The sequence below is a fragment of the Salvelinus alpinus genome, chromosome 11, assembly GCF_045679555.1.
Source record: "Salvelinus alpinus chromosome 11, SLU_Salpinus.1, whole genome shotgun sequence".
NCBI classification, from domain to species: Eukaryota; Metazoa; Chordata; class Actinopteri; order Salmoniformes; family Salmonidae; genus Salvelinus; species Salvelinus alpinus.
The window spans coordinates 46,313,316-46,336,452 of NC_092096.1; the positions used below are offsets into that span (position 1 = coordinate 46,313,316).

The 23,137-nt window shown below is 43.1% G+C and overlaps 1 protein-coding gene across 1 annotated transcript in view; it reads left to right on the top strand.

The window, feature by feature from the left end:
- Positions 1-23,137, top strand: part of LOC139534252 (collagen alpha-1(XXV) chain-like) — a 147,744-nt gene that overhangs the window by 25,655 nt on the left and 98,952 nt on the right. Inside the window, exon 7 of the mRNA XM_071333253.1 lies at positions 20,848-20,892. Within this exon, the coding sequence (XP_071189354.1) occupies positions 20,848-20,892 (45 nt within the window). The remainder of the gene's footprint in view (positions 1-20,847; positions 20,893-23,137) is intronic.

The following is a 23,137-nucleotide window of genomic DNA, read 5'->3' on the forward strand; positions in this document are numbered from 1 at the left end:
TTGGTTGTTTATTTCAAGCAAGCTCACATAACCACAATGTAAATGTTTATGATGATCTCCAAATACAATATGTTATCAATGTCAATAATCTAAGCTAAAGACAAAGCAGCTTTGCCCCGTCCACAAAAGGCTCTTGATTTTCCAGAAGAAACTCCTTGGCTTTGTATGCTCTCAGCTCCAGCTAGGCTAATTAGCTCTATAGCAAGATGCCCATGTTCTCGCATACCTAGTTGGTGATAAAGATGTTTACCTAAACCAGTGAGAATTGGTAACAAAAGCTTTTCCAGACTACTACATTTAAAAAATATTATCATGGTAGGTAGGGGGGAAGTTGTTCATTAGTTAATGTTCTCAAATGTTCTATTTATTTATTTATTCATCCATTATTTTACCAGGTAAGTTGACTGAGAACACGTTCTCATTTACAGCAACGACCTGGGGAATAATCGTAGGAAAGCTGCTGCAAATGTAAGCCATTAACATTTGAGAACCTGTAGCCGCAGGTATTTTTACAGGCCAGCCTCTTAAACATGCAAATAAAGCTTTAAAGGCCTGTTGAATTTGGAGAAAAAATATACTAACTGTTTGACGAATTTCATTTTTGGAAAAGTGAGTGTAGCGAGTGAGGAAAAAAATTAAGAAAAAAATAATATTGTAGTAGTATTTGCAGGGCAGGGAATAAAACCTGGATTGCTGAGGTGAAAAGAAAACACCCTACATTTATTATATTTAAATATTAATCATTAAGCAGAAGCTCTTATCTAGAGCGACTTACAGTAGTGAGTGCATACATTATTTATATTTTTTTGTACTCATTGCTCCAAAAGGATTGACTTACTTGGTGGGAATTGTAATGTGGCTTAAATAGCAAGGATTCGAATGGGAAAGCACATCTCTGTGCTTTGACTACGCAGCCCCCTCACACGTCTGGGCTGTGCGAAATGTGAAGTGTGGCATCTGACTAAATGGAGAATCTCCATGCTGTTGCTCCCAATAAAACTTTTTTTTTTTACATAATGTGAAGATTCATCAGAGAGAGAAATGTGAAAATGGTACTGTGGGTGTATGCCACCTGTCTTTTCACAGGACTTTTACATTCGATGAGATCAGCAGAATCCTAGTTAGAGGTTAACTGTAGTTCCATGCACGCCCTTGTTCAGGTTGACTGGGGCATGATCTGAAGAGCCTCTTGGCTCCATCCCAATTTGGAGGACAGCACAGTGATGAGCCAAGTGGCATCTTCCAGGGAACTGACTGCCCAATTGTTTTTTCAAACAATAGTGTCACAACAGCCCAGTAAGCAGGCGTTGATGAACTGATGCGGCCTCTCAACAGCATATAGTTCTCTAGCCCATCGGCTGAAATTTAATCCAGTTGAAGACGGCACCGCCATGCGCCTTTGTGTCTGAAACTTTTCACTGTCAGTCAGACAGCTTTTCCCCCCAGTGACTTGCCTAGGGAACTGTTCTTCAGCAAGTTGCAGGTGCAAAATGTTTCCCTGTTCCAGTCTGACCAGTAGCTAGGCTTAGGTCATAGACACTGGCTGGAGACAGAACCATCTTTTTAGAGAGTTGTGCTAATGAAATCACTGGAAGATCAAATATTTCTAAATCAAACAATGCTATTTTTGCACCATTCTGAATCACCTTCTACTGTAGGTCCACAAAGGCATAGAAACAATGCAGCTGCCACTGTTACCAAGTAGACTATCTATGACCTTGTTTGCAAATGTCTCATTGCATATTATGAAAAACAATCTTTTTTATTCAGTCCTGGACAAGTCCAATGTAATTCCATAGACAAGAAATATCATTTTGCCACAAAAATGGAAGGTGAAAAAAATCGACATGTAAGACACATTCACAAGCACTTTCTTTATTCTGACCTCATTAAAAATTCATATTTATGATCCAACTCAATGAAAATAAAGCACACTCTATTCTTTCTTACCAAATATTAAACAATGGATTGATTGTAATTATTTTCTTCAACTGTCTTGAGGGTTTGTGCTCACTGCTCACTAGCAAGCAAACAGGGGACGTCCTAAGGATATTAGACAACGTTCCCATTAGGTCCCTTTTAGGGTTATCCCACTGACGTTCTGAGAACTTTCTAGGAACTTTAAAACATTACATTAACCTCGGGACCATAAGGGGATGTTTAGTACAGGTCCCGATTTGGTTGCAGTATATATAGCGTTATAAAAAGGTATTTTAATGTCCAGTAGGGGAAGTTACAAATAGGTTCCTATTTGGTTCTTATAGGATGTTATCTTTGGCACATTCAATGACCACAAGGGGACGTTTCAGACAGGTCCTGTATTATTACAGAAATAACATTACAATAAGGTCTTAGCATGACCAATAGGGAACATTACAAATAGGTACCTATTTGGTTCTGACAGGACGTTGTCCTTGAGACATTTACAAAAAGTCCAGTACAGGTCCTGGTTTACTACCGACAGAAAGTTACAATAAGGTATTTGAATGACCCCGTTTGGCTCTGACAGGATGTTCTCCTCATGACTTCTATAACTACACAGGGATGTTCTATATAGGTCCTAGTTTTCTGCCACCAGAACGTTGTGTCATGGTCCCCAAAAAGGGTTTGTGTAGTTCCCGGTACATTCTGGGTTATCATGAAAATTATTTTTGGGATGTTCTCAGAATATTTGGTGTGTTAAATGATGATCACAAGTGAATGTTCTCTGGAGGGCTTTTGTCTAGTTCTATGTAAGTTTCTCTATTTTGGTTAGGCCAGGGTGTGACTAGGGTGGGCATTCTAGTTTCTTTATTTCTATGTTTTCTATTTCTATGTTTTGGCCAGGTATGGTTCTCAATCAGGGACAGCTGTCTATTGTTGTCTCTGATTGGGAATCATACTTAGGCAGCCTGTTTTTCTACCTTAGTTGTGGGTAGTTGTCTGTGTTAGTGGCCTGTATAGCCCTAGTCAGCGTCACGTTCGTTTTTGTTGTTTCTTGTTTTTGTTGGGGACATTCGAAATAAAAGGAAATGTACGCTCACCATGCTGCACCTTGGTCCGGTCATTTCCACCCTGACGACGTTTGTGACATACCAAGACATCAGTGAGGACCATGTCAGGACTTTTTAAGACTGTTTTCGGGACATTTATTTTAACAGTCGTTAGGAAAGTTACACAAAATGTAGGAATACCAGATTTATTTTTTTTTTAATTGAGATAAAGCCTAAGTTTGGCCTATATGAATCCTATTTACTTCTGAAGAATCCTATTTATCTCCTGAAGAATATATAACTTTTATTTTCTTTCTGTGCCCCCAAATGTTTGCATATGCTGATAAAATTACCAGGTTGTTAGTAGGGCTGCACGATATGGGCAAAAAAAATCTAATTTCTATTGTTTTACCAAATATTGCAATTTGACTTTCGATATACACCGAGTGTACAAAACATTAGGAACCTTCCTAATATTGAGTTGCACCCCCTTTTGCCCTCAGAACAGCCTCAATTCCTCGGGGAATGGACTCTACGAGGTGTCGAAAGCATCCACAGGGATGGTGGCCCATGTTGACTCCAATGCGTCCCACAGTTGTGTCAAGTTTGCTGGATGTCCTTTGGGTGGTGGACCATTCTTGATACAGACAGGAAACTGTTGAGCGTGAAAAACACAGCAGCGTTGCAGTTCTTGACACAATCAAACCAGTGCGCCTGGCACCTACTACCATACCCCATTTAAAGACACTTAAAAATGTTGTCTTGCCCATTCACCGTGTGAATGGCACACATACACAATCCATGTATCAATTGTCTCAAGCCTTAAAATCCTTCTTTAACCTGTCTCCTTCCCTTCATCTACACTGATTTAAAGTGGATTTAACAAGTGACATAATAAGGGATCATAGCGTTCACCTGGATTCGACTGGCCAGACTATCTCATGGAAAAATCAGGTTTTCCCAATGTTTTGTACACTCAGTGTAGATCAAAACATTTCAGTGAAATATAACGATTATTCGAATTATATGTGTTGGTGTTGTTTGGCATGACAACAAATGAAAAAGCCAGGTAGAATTTATGACAGGGTGGGGAACCAAAGTGTTGGTCAGTGTTTCCCAGAGGACCCTAATCACATTTGAATCGATGTTGCATTTAGACAAACATTTCAGAATAGGCTATCTGATTCAGAACATGTCATTGCAGAAACAACATGCTGATCTACACCACCTCTGCATATAGCTAAATGGCATTTAGCTAGACAGCTAGCTAGTTATGATGTTATGATACATATCACCTTTCACATCACCAACCAAAATAAGAGTTTATTGCATTACTTAGGCCCAGCATCAGCTTGTTCAGCATTGGACAATTGTAAGTAATTTTATGTTAAAATTAAATAAAATTATGTTAACATTATTTTTAGGCACATGCAATCTTCCTTAGACTAACTAACTCGCGTTTTGCAGAGAGCAAGATACACAAACTAATACTATAATAGAGAAAACATGTGGATTCATATTTAGAAACAACGTGGAAAGCAGCTTTGTTCTTGTTTTGAAAGAATATGTTGAATGTATGAAATGGCAGCATGCTGAGATGCTGAGAGAATAAACAGCATGAAGGAACTGTGGGCGGGGCTTGGTGTGTGTGGCCCAGGAACTGGAAGCAAGCAACAGTAGGAGAGAGACTGTCTTGGTTGAGCAGTGTACAGAAGAATGTTGCGACAAAAATATTGTTAGGAATTTAGGATTTTCTTTTAGTCACAGTGGTGCTCCCAAAATAAAACCCCCGGGTATTTAATTGCTCCAGGTATTTAATATGCTAGGCAAATTGTCACACCTTGACTAGTTCCCTGTAAGTTACCACGACGTTGTTGAGGACATTTTCAATACTTTCTCATGACATTTGTTTTACCAGTCGTCAGGATGTCGCATGATGGTCCTCTGGGAACTTTCTCTGGGGGACCTTTGTCTAGTTCCCTGTAAGTTTCCAGGGTGACGTTGAGGACCATGTAGGGACATTTTCAGGATTTCTTTTTTACCAGTCATCAGGACATCATGTGATGGTCCCAGGTGTCCCAAACCAGTAAAGTAATGAAATGGGATGGGGGTTTTAAGGTAAGTGTAGCTAAAATAGAGGAGAAAATGTGTCAGTATGATTACATTTGACATGATCACTTTTATAGTACTGCCCGCCTAGGGCTGTGGCAGTCATGAAATGTTGTCAGCCGGTGATTGACAAGCAAATAACTGCTGGTCTCACGGTAATTGACCGTTAATTAACATGAACACATTTAGCATCTCCTGGCTCCTACAAGCCACTGATGCAGACCTTTGGAACATCTACATTTTAAAAAGTATAATAAATCAATTTAATATAGCCATAATTTATTTTAGACATGTCTAAAGAAACATGATACTGTATGAAGGAAATCTATTTCAGAAGAATAGAATATCATACTCTGAGTTATCCATAAGTTAGGGTCTGATCTGGCTATGCCATATGGATGTGGGCTACACAAGTGTATTTAACAGACAAGATTTGCTTAGAATTCCTTGGCATTATTTCATAGTATAAAGAATACAATTGTACATAGCTGTGTAAGGGACATCTGAGAATGGTACAGACTTTTGTGGGGCTTGTCATGTTCTGACCTTAGTTTATTTTTATGTATTTTTGTTAGGTTGGTCAGGGCGTGAGTTGGGGTGGGTAGTCTATGTTCTGTTTTCTATGTTGTTGTATTTCTATGTCTGGCCTGATATGGTTCTCAATCAGAGGCAGCTGTCGATCGTTGTCTCTGATTGAGAATCATATTTAGGTAGCCTGTTTTCCCCATTTTGGTTGTGGGTGGTTGTTTCCTGTTTCAGTGTTTGCACCATACGGGACTGTTTCGGTTGTTTGTTCGTGTTTTGTTATTTTTGTTCTGTGTTCATTTTGATTTATTAAAAATCTATTATGGACACTTACCACGCTGCACATTGGTCCGATCCTTGCTACTCCTCCTCAGACGAAGAGGAAATCCGTTACAGAACCACCCACCAGAAAAGGACCAAGCAGCGTGGTAACCAGGAGCAGAGGGTTCTGGACTCCTGGACATGGGAGGAAATGTTGGACGGCAAAGGACCCTGGGCACAGCCGGGAGAGTATCGCCGTCCGAAAGAGGAGCTGGATGCAGCTAGAGCAGAGCGTCGCCACTACGAGGAATTGGCGCGAGGTAACGGACACGAGAGGCAGCCCCATCATTTTCTTTGGGGGGGGGGGAACACGGGTTGATTGGCGGACTCAGGTAGGAGACCTGAGCCAACTCCCCGTGCTTACCGTGGCGAGAGAGTGACTGGGCAGGCACCGTGTTATGCGGAGAAGTGCAAGGTGTCCCCAGTGCGCATGCATAGCCCGGTGCGCTACATCACAGCTCTGAGAATCGGCCGGGCTAGAGTGGGCATCGAGCCAGGAGGGATGATGCCGGCTCAGCGCATCTGGTCTCCAGTGCGTCTCCTCGGCCCGGGGTATACTGCACCAGCCCTACGCACGGTGTCTCCAGTTCGCCAGCACAGCCCAGTGCGGCCTGTTCCAACTCCCCGCACTTGCCGGGCTACAGGGGGGATCCAGCCAGGACGAGTGGTGCTAGCTCTGCGCTCGAGACTGCCAGTGCGCCTCCACGGCCCAGAACATCCGGTGCCTCGGCCAAGAACAAGGCCTCCTGCATGTCTCCCCAGCCTGGTGAGTTCTGTGTCTGTGCTAAGCACTAACCCTCCTGCATGTCTCCCCAGCCTGGTGAGTCCTGTGCCTTCTCCCAGAGCCAGGCCTTCTGTGTGTCTCTCCAATCCTGTGATAATCCATGGCACGAAGCCTCCAGTGATGATCCATGGCAAGAAGCCTCCAGTGATAACCCATGGCACGGAGCCTCCAGTGGTGATCCATGGCAAGAAGCCTCCAGTGATGATCCATGGCACGAAGCCTCCAGTGATAATCCATGGCAAGAAGCCTCCAGTGATAATCCATGGCACGAAGCCTCCAGTGATGATCCATGGCACGAAGCCTCCAGTGATAATCCATGGCAAGAAGCCTCCAGTGATAATCCATGGCATGAAGCCTCCAGTGATGATCCATGGCACGAAGCCTCGTGTGAGGATCCATGGCACGAAGCCTCCGGTGAGGATCCATGGCATGAAGCCTCCGGTGAGGATCCATGGCATGAGGCCTCCAACGAAGGAAGCTAGTCCGGAGCCTCCAGCGACGCCCTCTAGTCCGGAGCCTCCAGCGCCGCCCTCTAGTCCGGAGTCTCCAGCGTCGCCCTCTAGTCCGGAGCCTCCAGCGTCGCCCTCTAGTCAGGAGCCTCCAGAGACGCCCTCTAGTCCGGAGTCTCCAGCAACGCCCTCTAGTCCGGAGCCTCCAGCGTCGCCCTCCAGTCAGCCGGAGCAGCCGGAGTCTCCCTCCAGTCAGCCGGAGCAGCCGGATTCTCCCTCCAGTCAGGAGCTGCCGGAGCCGCCCGTCTGTCCTGAGCTGCCGGAGCCGCCCGTCAGTCAGGAGCTGCCAGAGTCGTCTGTCAGTCAGGAGCTGCCCGAGTTGCCCGTCAGTCAGGAGCTGCCGGAGCCGCCCGTCAGTCAGGAGCTGCCGGAGCCGCCCGTCAGTCAGGAGCTGCCGGAGCAGCCCGTCAGTCAGGAGCTGCCGGAGCCGCCCGTCAGTCAGGAGCTGCCGGAGCAGCCCGTCAGTCAGGAGCTGCCGGAGCCGCCCGTCAGTCAGGAGCTGCCGGAACCGTCAGTCAGGAGCTGCCGGAGCCGCCCGTCACTCCGGCGCTGCCGGAGCTGCCCTTCACTCTGGCGCTGCCGGAGTCTCCCGCCCGTCCGGCGCTGCCGGAGTCTCCCATCTATTCGGGGCCCGCTGCAAGGGTCCCCAGTCCAAGGTCGGCGGCGAGGGTCGCCGCTCCAAAGGCGCCACTTAAGCGGGCTAAGACTATGGTGGAGTGGGGTCCACGTCCCGCGCCAGAGCCGCCACCATGGACAGACCCAGACCCTCCCCTATAGGTTCAGGTTTTGCGGCCAGAGTCCGCACCTTTGGGGGGGGGGGGGGTACTGTCACGTTCTGACCTTAGTTTCTTTTTATGTCTTTGTGTTAGGTTGGTCAGGGCGTGAGTTGGGGTTGGTAGTCTATGTTCTGTTTTCTATGTTATTGTATTTCTATGTCTGGCCTGATATGGTTCTCAATCAGAGGCAGCTGTCGATTGTTGTCTCTGATTGAGAATCATATTTAGGTAGCCTGTTTTCCCCATTTTGGTTGTGGGTGGTTGTTTCAGTGTTTGCCCCATACGGGACTGTGTCGGTTGTTTGTTCGTGTTTTGTTATTTTTGTTCTGTGTTTATTTTGATTTATTAAAAATCTATTATGGACACTTACCACGCTGCACATTGGTCCGATCCTTGCTACTCCTCCTTAGACGAAGAGGAAATACGCTACAGGGCTGCAGAAAGATCAGTATACTCCAAATCCAGAGGTTGTAATACTCCAAATCCAGAGGTTGTGAACTCACAACCTTTGAATTTGGAGTATGCTGATCTTTCTGCAGCCCCACAAAAGTCAGTACAGTTCTCAGAAGTCCCCTACACATCTATACACTTAGCAAAAGCCTGCCATCGGCACTGCTATTTCAGTTATCACGATGACTATTCTCTCATCATTAATTTGATTGACTTATTTCAGCAATTTGAGTTTTTTTTGTATAGTTGTCTAATGTTGGTGTGGCATATTGTTCTGTAATTATGTTACTACTGTATCATGATAAATAAAATACTTTTTCTTGAGTGTATTTTTAACAGAGCTGAGATTTTTTTTGAATTGCAAAGCGTAGCAATACAAGTTAGGCAAGTCATTGCGGTGAACCAAGATCTTGTGAGTAATAATTACTATTCGGAGAACGTCCTAAAATTATCCTCAGGGATGTCCCAGGAACAAACCCGGGAAGTAGACAAAACCTCCACAGGACCATGACACAACATCCTGGCAACTTTAGGCAACCATTTCATGACGTCCTAACGACACATTTTTGTTTTCAGTGTATGAAACCATACCACTAGGAGTAGGGTGAGTCTCTGCCTTGTGACCGTGTTGGCAGAGTAAATCATATTATTTCATCTAACATCATGAATAATTTTCCTGTTTCTTTCATCTTCTATAACCATTTTTACACCAGCAAAGTTTCTCCCTTAGGTAAATTGGATGGTGAGTAATGCATTCATTAACTTCTGAATCATATAAAAAAACACAACTATATTGACCTGCACTTACAGTGGGGAGAACAAGTATTTGATACACTGCCGATTTTGCAGGTTTTCCTACTTACAAAGCATGTAGAGGTCTGTCATTTTTATCATAGGTACACTTCAACTGTGAGAGACGGAATCTAAAACAAAAATCCAGAAAATTACATTGTATGATTTTTAAGTAATTAATTTGCATTTTATTGCATGACATAAGTATTTGATCACCTACCAACCAGTAAGAATTCCGGCTCTCACAGACCTGTTAGTTTTTCTTTAAGAAGCTCTCCTGTTCTCCACTCATTACCTGTATTAACTGCACCTGTTTGAACTCGTTACCTGTATAAAAGACACCTGTCCACACACTCAATCAAACAGACTCCAACCTCTCCACAATGGCCAAGACCAGAGAGCTGTGTAAGGACATCAGGGATAAATTGTAGACCTGTACAAGGCTGGGATGGGCTACAGGACAATAGCCAAGCAGCTTGGTGAGAAGGCAACAACTGTTGGCACAATTATTAGAAAATGGAAGAAGTTCAAGATGACGGTCAATCACCCTCGGTCTGGGGCTCCATGCAAGATCTCACCTCGTGGGGCATCAATGATCATGAGGAATGTGAGGGATCAGCCCAGAACTACACGGCAGGACCTGGTCAATGACCTGAAGAGAGCTGGGACCACAGTCTCAAAGAAAACCATTAGTAACACACTACGCCGTCATGGATTAAAATCCTGCAGCGCACGCAAGGTCCCCCTGCTCAAGCCAGCGCATGTCCAGGCCCGTCTGAAGTTTGCCAATGACCATCTGGATGATCCAGAGGAGGAATGGGAGAAGGTCATGTGGTCTGATGAGACAAAAATAGAGCTTTTTGCTCTAAACTCCACTCGCCGTGTTTGGAGGAATAGAAGGATGAGTACAACCCCAAGAACACCATCCCAACCGTGAAGCATGGAGGTGGAAACATCATTCTTTGGGGATGCTTTTCTGCAAAGGGGACAGGACGACTGCACCGTATTGAGGGGAGGATGGATGGGGCCATGTATCGCGAGATCTTGACCAACAACCTCCTTCCCTCAGTAAGAGCATTGAAGATGGGTCGTGGCTGGGTCTTCCAGCATGACAACGACCCGAAACACACAGCCAGGGCAACTAAGGAGTGGCTCCGTAAGAAGCATCTCAAGGTCCTGGAGTGGCCTAGCCAGTCTCCAGACCTGAACCCAATAGAAAATCTTTGGAGGGAGCCGAAAGTCCGTATTGCCCAGCGACAGCCCCGAAACCTGAAGGATCTGGAGAAGGTCTGTATGGAGGAGTGGGCCAAAATCCCTGCTGCAGTGTGTGCAAACCTGGTCAAGAACTACAGGAAACGTATGATCTCTGTAATTGCAAACTAAGGTTTCTCTACCAAATATTCAGTTCTGCTTTTCTGATGTATCAAATACTTATGTCATGCAATAAAATGCAAATTAATTACTTAAAAATCATACAATGTGATTTTCTGGATTTTTGTTTTAGATTCCTTCTCTCACAGTTGAAGTGTACCTATGATAAAAATTACAGACCTCTACATGCTTTGTAAGTAGGAAAACCTGCAAAATTGTCAGTGTATCAAATACTTGTTCTCCCCACTGTATATAGTCATACTGAAGTCCTCCCAAATCATACAGGTAACATTTCTACCTCAATCACATATCAGTAGTAAGGAAGGAATTAAAATCCACTAGAGAAAAACTGGCTGTCCGGCCAGTTGTTGTGTGTAGGCTACATCTCCCTGTTTTACGATTAGCAGGTAGAAATGTCACATGCATAACCTTTAAATATTTCCAGTGCTTCAGTCTTTTAACAGCAGACTATTTCACACATGGATTTGTTTGGCGGCATCTTTACTGGACCTTTAAAGGTAGTAACTCTTTAAATGTAATGTGATAGTTCTGCTAAATAATGTATTCAGATATTTGTTTCCTTATCTTGTAAGCAGTCCATAGACTGCTCTTAATCTCTCGTGGACAGATTCTGCACATAAACTGAAGAATCTGTCTCGACGGGATGGAATTAACAAGCAGTAGTAGTTACGGTGTTAGGGTTTTCGTCACTCACTAATTATTTGGAAGTACCAGGATTGTGCGAAGGCAGTGCTTTGACTGCTTCACGCATGTGATAAAATTAGCTTTGGCTGACAGTTTCCTTTTGCAAGGGTGTGAATATCACAAACCGGAACTCCCAATTTAGATCACGTATGGACCCAGAAATTAATCACGCAGCTGTCAGGCGTGTGCGTACGTGTGGTGAAGTCAGGTGCAGGAGAGCAGAGAATTGTGAACAGGCACACACTTTATTACGGCAGGAGAGATATACAGATGGACGCAGCTGCGTCAAAAACCTCCTCCAGCCAACAAGGCAAAGTGTATAGCATGCACAAATGTCACACAACATAAATGTATAACAATACAAATAAGCTTCGTGAAAACACACGGAAAATAACAAACGCTTAGCCTAGTGCGTACAACACGTAACACACAAAATAATTACACACAAAGACATGAGGGGGAACAGAAGAATAAATACATGTAGTGTGATTGGGGAAAGACAAAACCAATGGATAATTGAAGAATGGAGCGGCGATGGCTAGAAAGCCGGTGACGTCGACCGCCAAACGCCGCCCTAACAAGGAGAGGTTGCCGACTTCGGTGGAAGTCGTGACAGTACTCCCCCCTTGACGCCTGGCTCCAGCGGGCGTGCCGACACCGGCCTCGGGAACGACCCGGGGGTCGAGGCGCAGGGCAATCCGGCCGGCGACGGTGGAACTCCCGTAGAAGTTCAGGGTCCAACACATCCGCCACCGGAACCCAGCACCTCTCCTCCAGACCGTACCCCTCCCACTCCACAAGGTACTGAAGACCCCCGCCCGACGCCTCGGATCCAAAATGGAACGGACGGATTACGCTGGGGCCCCCTGGAGCGGACCAACCACCACCGGCCTGAGGAGAGACACATGGTACGAGGGGTTAATATGGTAATCAGGGGGAAGCTGTAACCTGTAACATACCTCGTTCACTCTCCTCTGGACTTTGAATGGCCCCACAATCCGCAAACCCAGCTTCTGGCAGGGCAGGCAGAGGGGCAGGTTTCAGGTCGAGAGCCAGACCCGGTTCACCGGTGCGAACACCGGGGCCTCACTGCGGTGATGGTCCGTGCTGGTCTTTTGGCCTAGTGCAGCCCGCTGAAGGTGACCATGTGCAACCTCCCATGTCCCTTCGCACACCTGAACCAATCGTCCACCGCAGGAGCCTCAGTCTGACTCTGATGCCACGGTGCCAGAACCGGCTGGTACCCCAATACACACTGAAAGGGGGAAAGGTTAGTGGAGGAGTGGCGGAGCGAGTTCTGCGCCATCGCTGCCCAGGGCACGAACGCCGCCCACTCCCCGGGCCGGTCCTGGCAATAGGTCCGCAGAAACCTGCCCACATCCTGGTTCACTCTCTCCACCTGCCCATTACTCTCGGAGTGAAAACCCGAGAGTGGGGGCATATTATTGTGTCCCTGGTGGCACAAAATCATCAAATGTCTGACTGCACGGAGATGCTTGGGAATATGGTCACAACGGGGAACCATGGGTGTTTCAGGGGAAGGGGTATATCTCGATCACCTAGGACATGACAATGGTTAATCAAATCTCCCAATTTCTGCTCAGTTTTGCAGGTCTTCTCATACAGTTGCAACTGCATATGCATTCGTAAATCAAGACCTTTCTTGAGTTGGGCTCTGGGATGGTGCAACTGTTGAGCATCTGAGTCTATGGTTATTTGTGGGGGAAAGGGGTTGTGTGTGTGTGTGTGTGTGTGTGTGTGTGTGTGTGTGTGTGTGTGTGTGTGTGTGTGTGTGTGTGTGTGTGTGTGTGTGTGTGTGTGTGTGTGTGTGTGTGTGTGTGTGTGTGTGTGTGTGTGTGTGTGTGTGTGTGTGTGTGTGTGTGTGTGTGTATTCCACAACTGTTGCGAGGGAGTAAAAGATGTTAGGGACAATATAGGATGAATCACAATAATTGTATGCTAAAGCAATAATTGCTTGCCAAATGTAATTTTTGTATTGGCAATACTGGTAAGCAGTAACAATATTTAGCATAAACTGCCTACATTATGAATAGCTAATTATGGAAATTAAGATAAACAGGATTTTTTAAATATATATTTAAAAATCTCGTACTAAGCTGTGTACTACTACCTTCACAGAACAGCGCAAACTGGCCCTAACCATAATAGAAAGAGGAGTGGGAGTCCCCTGTGCACAACTGAGCAAGAGGACAAGTGCATTAGAGTGTCTAGTTTGAGAAACAGACGCCTCACATGTCCTCAACTGGCAGCTTCATTAAATAGTACCCGCAAAACACCAGTCTCAACGTCAACAGTGAAGATTCGACTCCAGGATGCTGGCTTTCTAGGCAGTTTCTTGTAAATGTCTAGCATTGAATAGTCTTAATTTCTCAGAACAAGAATAGACTGACGAGTTTCAGAAGACTTCTTTGTTTATGGACATTTTGAGCCTGTAATCGAAAACACAAATGCTGATGCTCCAGATACTCAACTAGTCTAAAAAGAAGCCCAGTTTTATTGCTTCTTTAATCAGACAACAGTTTTCAGGTGTGCTAACATAATTGCAAAAGGGTTTTCTAATGATCAATTAGCCTTTCAAAATGATAAACTTGGATTAGCTAACACAATGTGCCATTGGAACACAGGAGTGATGGTTGCTGATAATGGGCATCTGTACGCCTATGTAGATATTCCATAAAAAATCTGCCGTTTCCAGCTACAATAGTTATTTACAACATGAATCAATTTGTTCACTGTATTTCTCATCAATTTGATGTTATTTAATGGACAACATTTTTTCTTGTCTTTCAAAAACAAGGAAATGTATAAGTGACCCCGAACTTTTGAACGGTATTGTATATATAATAATAATCGAGGTGAGGGTGATCCAAATGCTTTTGGCAGGTTGATCTGCTTCTGTTCTGTGAGTGACACTGTGACACGGGGCCATGGGAACCCGGGGGGGGGGGGGGGGGTGGTGGACTGCCCTACTCGGGATGAGTAGGAGTTTTAGCGGGTGGAATAGTGGGGCAATTGGAGGTTTACTTAGTAGCAATGCAAATATCATGGTACAGCTATATAGACACTCAATCATCATGTTACTTTCTAATGGTACGTTTACAAACATATATCATAATAAAAATAATTGAAAATTGTGCCTCATTATGGTAATTGGTGAAAAAAGTATAGCCAGTTATAATTGTAATGGCTTAGCAGAAAATAAGAAAATACGATCAGTATTTACCTGGCTAAAAGAGAAGGAATATAATATATATTGTTTACAGGAAACTCATTCAACAATTTTAGATGAAGCTTTGTGGAAAAAGAACTGGGGGGGTAAAATATATTTCTCCCATGGGCAAAGAAATTCAAAAGGGGTGATCATATTAATTAACAATAATTTTGAAACAAATGTGCAAATTATCCAAACAGATCCTCAAGGTAGATGGATTATTTTAAATATGTTATTGGACCATAAACAGAAATGGCTTATTAACCTATATGGTCCGAATAATGATGATGCAAGCTTCTTTGAAAATATATATAACAATGTATCAACTCTACAAGCAACACTAGACTCTATTATTATGGTGGGAGATTTTAATACGGTCTTAAATACCTCTATGGACCGTAAAGGAAATCACACTACAAACTATCACCCTCAGGCACTTAAGGAAATCATGAATGTCAAGGATATATTGGAATTAGTGGATATATGAAGGCTTAAATACACTGACTAGTGAGATATACAAGGCGGAGGCTTAATCAAGCTAGTCGTCTTGATTACTTTCTGATGTCATTCTCTCTGGCACCAAAAGTTTTAAAAGTGTTGATAGGGTACAGAATGCAGTCGGACCATCACATAATTGGCATATATAAACTTAGCAAAAAAAGAAACGTCCCTTTTTCAGGACCCTGTCTTTCAAAGATAATTCGTAAAAATCCAAAAAACTTCACAGATCTTCATTGTAAAGGGTTTAAACACTGTTTCTCATGCTTGTTCAATGAACCATAAACAATTAAAGAACATGCACCGGTGGAACGGTCGTTAAGACACTATCAGCTTACAGACGGTAGGCAATTAAGGTCACAGTTATGAACATTTAGGACACTAAAGAGGCCTTTCTACTGACTCTGAAAAACATCAAAAGAAAGATGCCCAGGGTCCCTGCTCATCTGCGTGAACGTGCCTTAGGCATGCTGCAAGGAGGCATAGGTAGTGTACCTATGATGAAAATTACAGGCCTCTCATCTTTTTAAGTGGGAGAACTTGCACAATTGGTGGCTGACTAAATACTGTTTTGCCCCACTGTATACATGCCTGGAATATTTCAATTTTGAAGAATCTCTCATAAAATGGGTTAAAGTTATGTATAGTAACCCTAGTTGTAAAATAGTAAATAATGGCTACATCTCAGAAAGTTTGACACTGTCAAGAGGAGTAAAACAAGGTTGTCCACTATCAGCATATGTATTTATTATTGCCATTGAAATGTTAATTGTTAAAATTAGATCCAACAATAATATTAAGGGATTAGAAATGCATGGCTTAAAAACAAAAGGTGGCATTGTATGCCGGTGATTCATGTTTTCCTTTAAATCCACAATTAAAATCCCTCCACAGCCTCATAGAGGATCTAGATACTTATTCTAACCTCTCTGGATTAAAACCAAATCATGATAAGTGTACTATATTACGTATTCGATCACAACATTTTTTAATTTTTACATTACTGTGTAGTTTACTAATAAAATGGTCTGATGGGGATGTGGACATACTCGGTATACATATCCCGAAAGAAAGAAATGCTCTCACTCCAATAAATTTGAATAGAAAGTTAGCAAAAATAGATAAGATTTTGCTACCATGGAAAGGAAAAGACCTGTCTATTTGTGGGAAAATAACCCTCATTAACTCTTTAGTCATATTACATTTTACCTACTTGCTTATGGTTTTGCCTACACCTAGCGACCTGATTTTTTAATTATATGAGCAAAACAAATTACATTTTATTTGGAATGGCAAGAAAGACAAAATTAAAAGGGCCTATTTATATCATGAATATGAATTCGGAGGGCAGAAATGATTAAATATTAAAGCATTAGACCTCTCACTAAAGGCATCAGTCATACAAAAGGTATACTTAAATTCAAAACGGTTCTCTAGTAAATATGTAAGAATGCCTCACTCCATGTTCAAGAATGGCCTTTTTCTCTTTTTTCAGATTACAATTGCTCACTTTCGGTTATTTGAAAACTAAATAATCTCCAAAATATCATAATTTTTTTAACAAGTGATAGGACGTTGGTTGCAATTTCATGTTAATCCACCTGAAAAGACAGAACAAATAATACAACAAATATTGTCGTTAAACTCAAATTATTTATAAAAAAATATGTTTTTCAATAAAATGTTTAAAAAAGGTATCATTTTTTTAATGATATCATAAATAGGACTGGTGGAGTTATGTCACACATGCAGCTAAAACAGACATATGGAAATGTCTGCTCTTTCCAAAATTACAACCAACTAATTACAGCATTACCAAAAATGGAAGAGGTGGAAAGTGTGGGGGAAAAGTGGAAGGGGGAAAAAATAAGGAACTTGTCTGTCGGCCCTGCACTAAAGCCAAAAGGTTCAAGAAAATTGTGATAAATACAAATATATACCAGTTTCATTTAAGGACCAAAAATTGACAGCTGTGCCATATAAATTGCAAAATAGTTAGGAAGAGATGTTCGATGTACTAATTCCATGGCACATGGTTTATGAATTGACACGGAAAACGACGCCAGATTAATACATTTGAATTTTTCAATGTAAATTATTAATAAAAAATTCTTGCAACCAATAGAATGTTATATATATGGGGGATACAGTCTCCCTAGCTCTGCAGATTTTTCTGCGAGGAGGCAGTCATTAGATCATTTATTTTGTACTGTCCAAATGTAGCTCGTTTTTTGTCACAGGTCCAGGAATGGCTGCAGAATTGCAACATTTACCTAGAGCTAACCTTTCAGATAGCAATACTGGGTGATTTGAAAAGTAGTAGTCAATCGATCAATAATATAATTATTATTTTAGCAAAACATTTTATCTTTAATTTACCATCTGGCAGCATTTTCACTTTGGATGAATCGCATGCCCATAGTGAACTGCCTCCTACTCTGTCCCAGATTATTACTATTGGATAGGAAACACTCTGAAGTTTCTAAAACTGTTTGAATTATGTCTGTGAGTATAACAGAACTCATATGGCGGGAAAACTTCCAAACAGTAAGTGGAAATTCTGGGGCTGGTTGATGTTAAACTCATCGTGTATTCACATCCCTGTAAGATATGGATCTGTTCGCACTTCCTACGCCTTCCACCAGATGTCAACAGTCAGTAGAATGTGGAATGAAGCCTCTAGTGTGATGTGGGGCCAGATGGCAGCTATTTGAGTCAGTGGTCTGGCAGAATGCTAGTTCCTGGTCATGCGCGCTAGTCATGATATGGCCATGTGTTCCATTACTCTGTAGACAAAAACGAATGCTCCGGTTGGAACGTTACTGGATATATATGATAACAACATCCTGAAGATTGATTCTCTACTTAATTTGACCAGTTTATTCGACCTGGAATATAACTTTTTGAAGTTTTCGCCAGCGTTTGGACATGTGAACTAAACGTGCTAGCAAAAGTAGCTAATTGGACACTAGTAATGGACATTATCGAACAAAACGATTTATTGTGGAACTAGGATTCCTGGCACTGCATTCTGATGAAAGATCATCCAAGGTAAGGGAATATTTATGATGTAATTTCGTATTTCTGTTGACTTCAACATTGCGGAGAAATGTTGTGTATTTCTGAGCGCCGTCTTAGATTATTGCATGGTATGCTTTTTCCTAAAGTTGTTTTAAAATTTGACACAGCGGTTGCATTAAGAACATGTGTATCTTTAATTATATGTAAAACATGTATCTTTCATCAAAGTTTATGATGAGTATTTCTGTTATTTGACGTGGCTCTCTGTAATTACTCTGGATATTTTGGAGGCATTTCTGAACATGGCGCCAATGTAAACCAAGATTTGTGGATATAAATATGCACATTATCGAACAAAACATAAATGTATTGTGTAACATGATGTCCTATGAGTGTCATCTGATGAAGATTATCAAAGGTTAGTGATTCATTTTATCTCTATTTCTGCTTTTGTGACTCTATCTTTGGCTGGGAAAAAGGCTGTGTGTTTTTTGGATTTGGTGGTGATCTAACATAAATATACAGTGGGGAGAACAAGTATTTGATACACTGCCGATTTTGCAGGTTTTCCTACTTACAAAGCATGTAGAGGTCTGTAATTTTTATCATAGGTACACTTCAACTGTGAGAGACGGAATCTAAAACAAAAATCCAGAAAATCACATTGTATGATTTTTAAATAATTAATTTGCATTTTATTGCATGACATAAGTATTTGATCACCTACCAACCAGTAAGAATTCCGGCTCTCACAGACCTGTTAGTTTTTCTTTAAGAAGCCCTCCTGTTCTCCACTCATTACCTGTATTAACTGCACCTGTTTGAACTCGTTACCTGTATAAAAGACACCTGTCCACACACAATCAAACAGATTCCAACCTCTCCACAATGGCCAAGACCAGAGAGCTGTGTAAGGACATCAGGGATAAAATTGTAGACCTGCACAAGGCTGGGATGGGCTACAGGACAATAGGCAAGCAGCTTGGTGAGAAGGAAACAACTGTTGGCGCAATTATTAGAAAATGGAAGAAGTTCAAGATGACGGTCAATCACCCTCGGTCTGGGGCTCCATGCAAGATTTCACCTCGTGGGGCATCAATGATCATGAGGAAGGTGAGGGATCAGCCCAGAACTACACGGCAGGACCTGGTCAATGACCTGAAGAGAGCTGGGACCACAGTCTCAAAGAAAACCATTAGTAACACACTACGCCGTCATGGATTAAAATCCTGCAGCGCACGCAAGGTCCCCCTGCTTAAGCCAGTGCATGTCCAGGCCCGTCTGAAGTTTGCCAATGACCATCTGGATGATCCAGAGGAGGAATGGGAGAAGGTCATGTGGTCTGATGAGACAAAAATAGAGCTTTTTGGTCTAACTCCACTCGCCGTGTTTGGAGGAAGAAGAAGTATGAGTACAACCCCAAGAACACCATCCCAACCGTGAAGCATGGAGGTGGAAACATCATTCTTTGGGGATGCTTTTCTGCAAAGGGGACAGGACGACTGCACCGTATTGAGGGGAGGATGGATGGGGCCATGTATCGCGAGATCTTGGCCAACAACCTCCTTCCCTCAGTAAGAGCATTGAAGATGGGTCGTGGCTGGGTCTTCCAGCATGACAACGACACGAAGCACACAGCCATGGCAACTAAGGAGTGGCTCCGTAAGAAGCATCTCAAGGTCCTGGAGTGGCCTAGCCAGTCTCCAGACCTGAACCCAATAGAAAATCTTTGGAGGGAGCTGAAAGTCCGTATTGCCCAGCGACAGCCCCGAAACCTGAAGGATCTGGAGAAGATCTGTAGGGAGGAGTGGGCCAAAATCCCTGCTGCAGTGTGTGCAAACCTAGTCAAGAACTACAGGAAACGTATGATCTCTGTAATTGCAAACAAAGGTTTCTGTACCAAATATTAAGTTCTGCTTTTCTGATGTATCAAATACTTATGTCATGCAATAAAATGCAAATTAATTACTTAAAAATCATACAATGTGATTTTCTGGATTTTTGTTTTAGATTCCGTCTCTCATAGTTGAAGTGTACCTATGATAAAAATTACAGACCTCTACATGCTTTGTAAGTAGGAAAACCTGCAAAATCGGCAGTGTATCAAATACTTGTTCTCCCCACTGTATGTTGTGTTTTCGCTGTAAAACATTTAATAAATCGGACACGATGGGTAGATTAACAAGATGTTTATCTTTCATTTGCTGTATTGGACTTGTTAATGTGAGAAAGTTACATATTTAAAAAATATATTTTTGAATTTCGCGCGCTGCCTTTTCAGCGGAATGTTGTGGGTGTTCCGCTAGCGGGCTAGAAAGGTTTTAACCTTGCTAGTAGCTAGCTAGCTAGCTAGTAGAATAGTTTGCAATGCTTAGCCTCCTGGCTAATGGCTACCGTGACATTTACGGTACTTTTGAGCTGCGAAGCAAGAACGTCAACCGAACCCTCTCTCAGTTTGTGACATTCCGTTCGCTATGTACATATATTGTAAGTATAAATTTCATCCTGATAACTCTATTCTGAGAGAATAAGCCCTTAGTGGCAACCGTAAGTCTGACTTCACCAGAACTGTCAAATAATCATTCAACACTGAGAAGTTATGTCACTCTGCTTATGATACCTTTCATTAAATCATGATACCACTAGTCTTAATAGGGAAAAACACAAAGACATAAAATTAGGACTGCACATCATAGTCACCTTCCCCAAGACTCATAAAAGCATACTTTGTGGTAAATCAAAAATGTAATGTAATCGTAATTTGTTTTTGGCTCTCTTACAGGGTCCCCTTGGGCCTCCTGGCATCCCAGGTGTTGATGGGCTGAAGGTAAGATCATTGTTATAGAGGAAGTGCTGATATACGTGACACATAGGGGATTACAGTTTCCAATAGCTTTATTTGCAGATTAAATTAAATCAAATCACATGTTATTTGTTACAGGTGCCGAATACAACAGGTAGACCTTAAAGTGAAATAATTACTTACAGGCCCTTAACCAACAATACAGTTTAAAAAATATGAATACGAATATGAAATAAAAGGAACAAGTAATTAAAGAGCAGCAGTAAAATAATAATAGTGAGACTATATACAGGGGGTACCGGTACAGAGTCAATGTGCGGGGGCACCGGTTAGTCGAGGTAATTGAGGTAATATGTACAAGTAGGTAGAGTTATTAAAGTGACTATGCATAGATAATAACAGAGAGTAGCAGCGGCGTAAAAGAGGGGGTGGGGGGAGGCAATGGAAATAGTCTGTGTAGGCATTTGATTACATGTTCAGGAGTCTTATGGCTTGGGGGGTAGAAGCTGTTTAGAAGCCTCTTGGATCTAGACTTGGTGCTTGGGTATCGCTTGCTGTGCGGTAGCGGAGAGAACAGTTTATGACTAGGGTGGCAGGAAGCTTGGCCCCAGTGATGTACTGGGCCGTACGCACTACCATCTGTAGTGCCTTGTGGTCGGAGGCCGAGCATTTGCCATACATGGCATTGATGCAACCTGTCAGGATGCTCTCAATGGTGCAGCTGTAGAACCTTTTGAGGATCTGAGGATCCATGCCAAATATTTTCAGTCTCCTAAGGGGGTATACATTTTGTCGTGCCCTCTTCACGACTGACCATGTTAGTTTGTTGGTGATGTGGACCCCAAGAAACACTTACAATTCTCCACAACAGCCCCGTTGATGAGAATGGGGGCGTGTTCGGTCCTCCTTTTCCTGTAGTCAACAATCATCTCCTTTTTTCTTATTCACGTTGAGGGAGAGGTTGTTGTCCTGGCACCACACGGCCAGGTCTCAGACCTCATCCCTATAGGCTGTTTTGTCGTTGTCGGTGATCAGGCCTACCACTGTTGTATCATCGGCAAACTTAATGATGGTGTTGGAGTCGTGCCTGGCCGTGCAGTCATGAGTGAACAGGGAGTACAGGAGGGGACTGAGGACGCACTCCTGAGGGGCCCCTGTGTTGAAGATCAGCGTGGCAGATGTGTTGTTACCTACCCTTAACACCTGGGAGTGGCCCGTCAGGAAGTCCAGGATCCAGTTGCAGAGGGAAGTGTTTAGTCCCAGGGTCCTTAGCGTATTGATGAGCTTTGAGGGCACTATGGTGTTGAACTCTGAGCTGTAGTCAATGAATAGCATTCTCACAAATGGGTTATTTTTGTCCAGGTGGGAAAGGGCAGTATGGAGTGCAATAGAGATTGCATTATCTGTGGATCTGCTAGGGCGGTATGCAATTTGGAGTGGATCTAGGATTTCTGGGATAATGGTGTTAATGTGAGCCATGACCAGCCTTTCAAAATACTTCATGGCTACAGACGTGCGTGCTACGGGTCGGTAGTCATTTAAGCAGGTTACCTTAGTGTTCTTGGGCACAGGGACTATGGTGGTCTGCTTAAAACATGTTGGTATTACAGACTCAGACAAGGAGAGGTTGAAAATGTCAGTGAAGACACGTGCCAGTTGGTCAGCGCATGCTCGCAGTACATGTCCTGGTAATCTGTCTGGCCATCCGGCCTTGTGAAAATTGACCTGTTTAAAGGTCTTACTCACATCGGCTACGGAGAGCGTGATCACACAGTCGTCCAGAACACCTGGTGCTCTCATACATGTTTCAGTATTTTCCTCGAAGCGAGCATAGAAGTAGTTTTGCTCATCTGGTAGGCTTGTGTCACTGAGCAGCTCTCGGCTGTGCTTGCCTTTGTAGTCTGTAATGGTTTGCAAGCACTGCCACATCTGACGAGCATCGGAGCCGGTGTAGTACGATTAAATCTTAGTCCTGTACTGGCGCTTTGCCTGTTTGATGGTTCGTCGGAGGGCATATCGGGATTTCTTATAAGCTTCCTGGTTAGAGTCTTGCTCCTTTAAAGTGGACGCTCTAGCCTTTAGCTCAGTGCGGATGTTGCCTGTAATCCATGGCTTCTGGTTTGGCATATACGTACGGTCACTGTGGGGACGACTTCATCGATGCACTTATTGATAAAGCCAATGACTGATGTGGTGTACTCCTCAATGACATCAGAAGAATCCCAGAACATATTCCAGTCTGTGCTAGCAAAACAGTCCTGTAGCATCT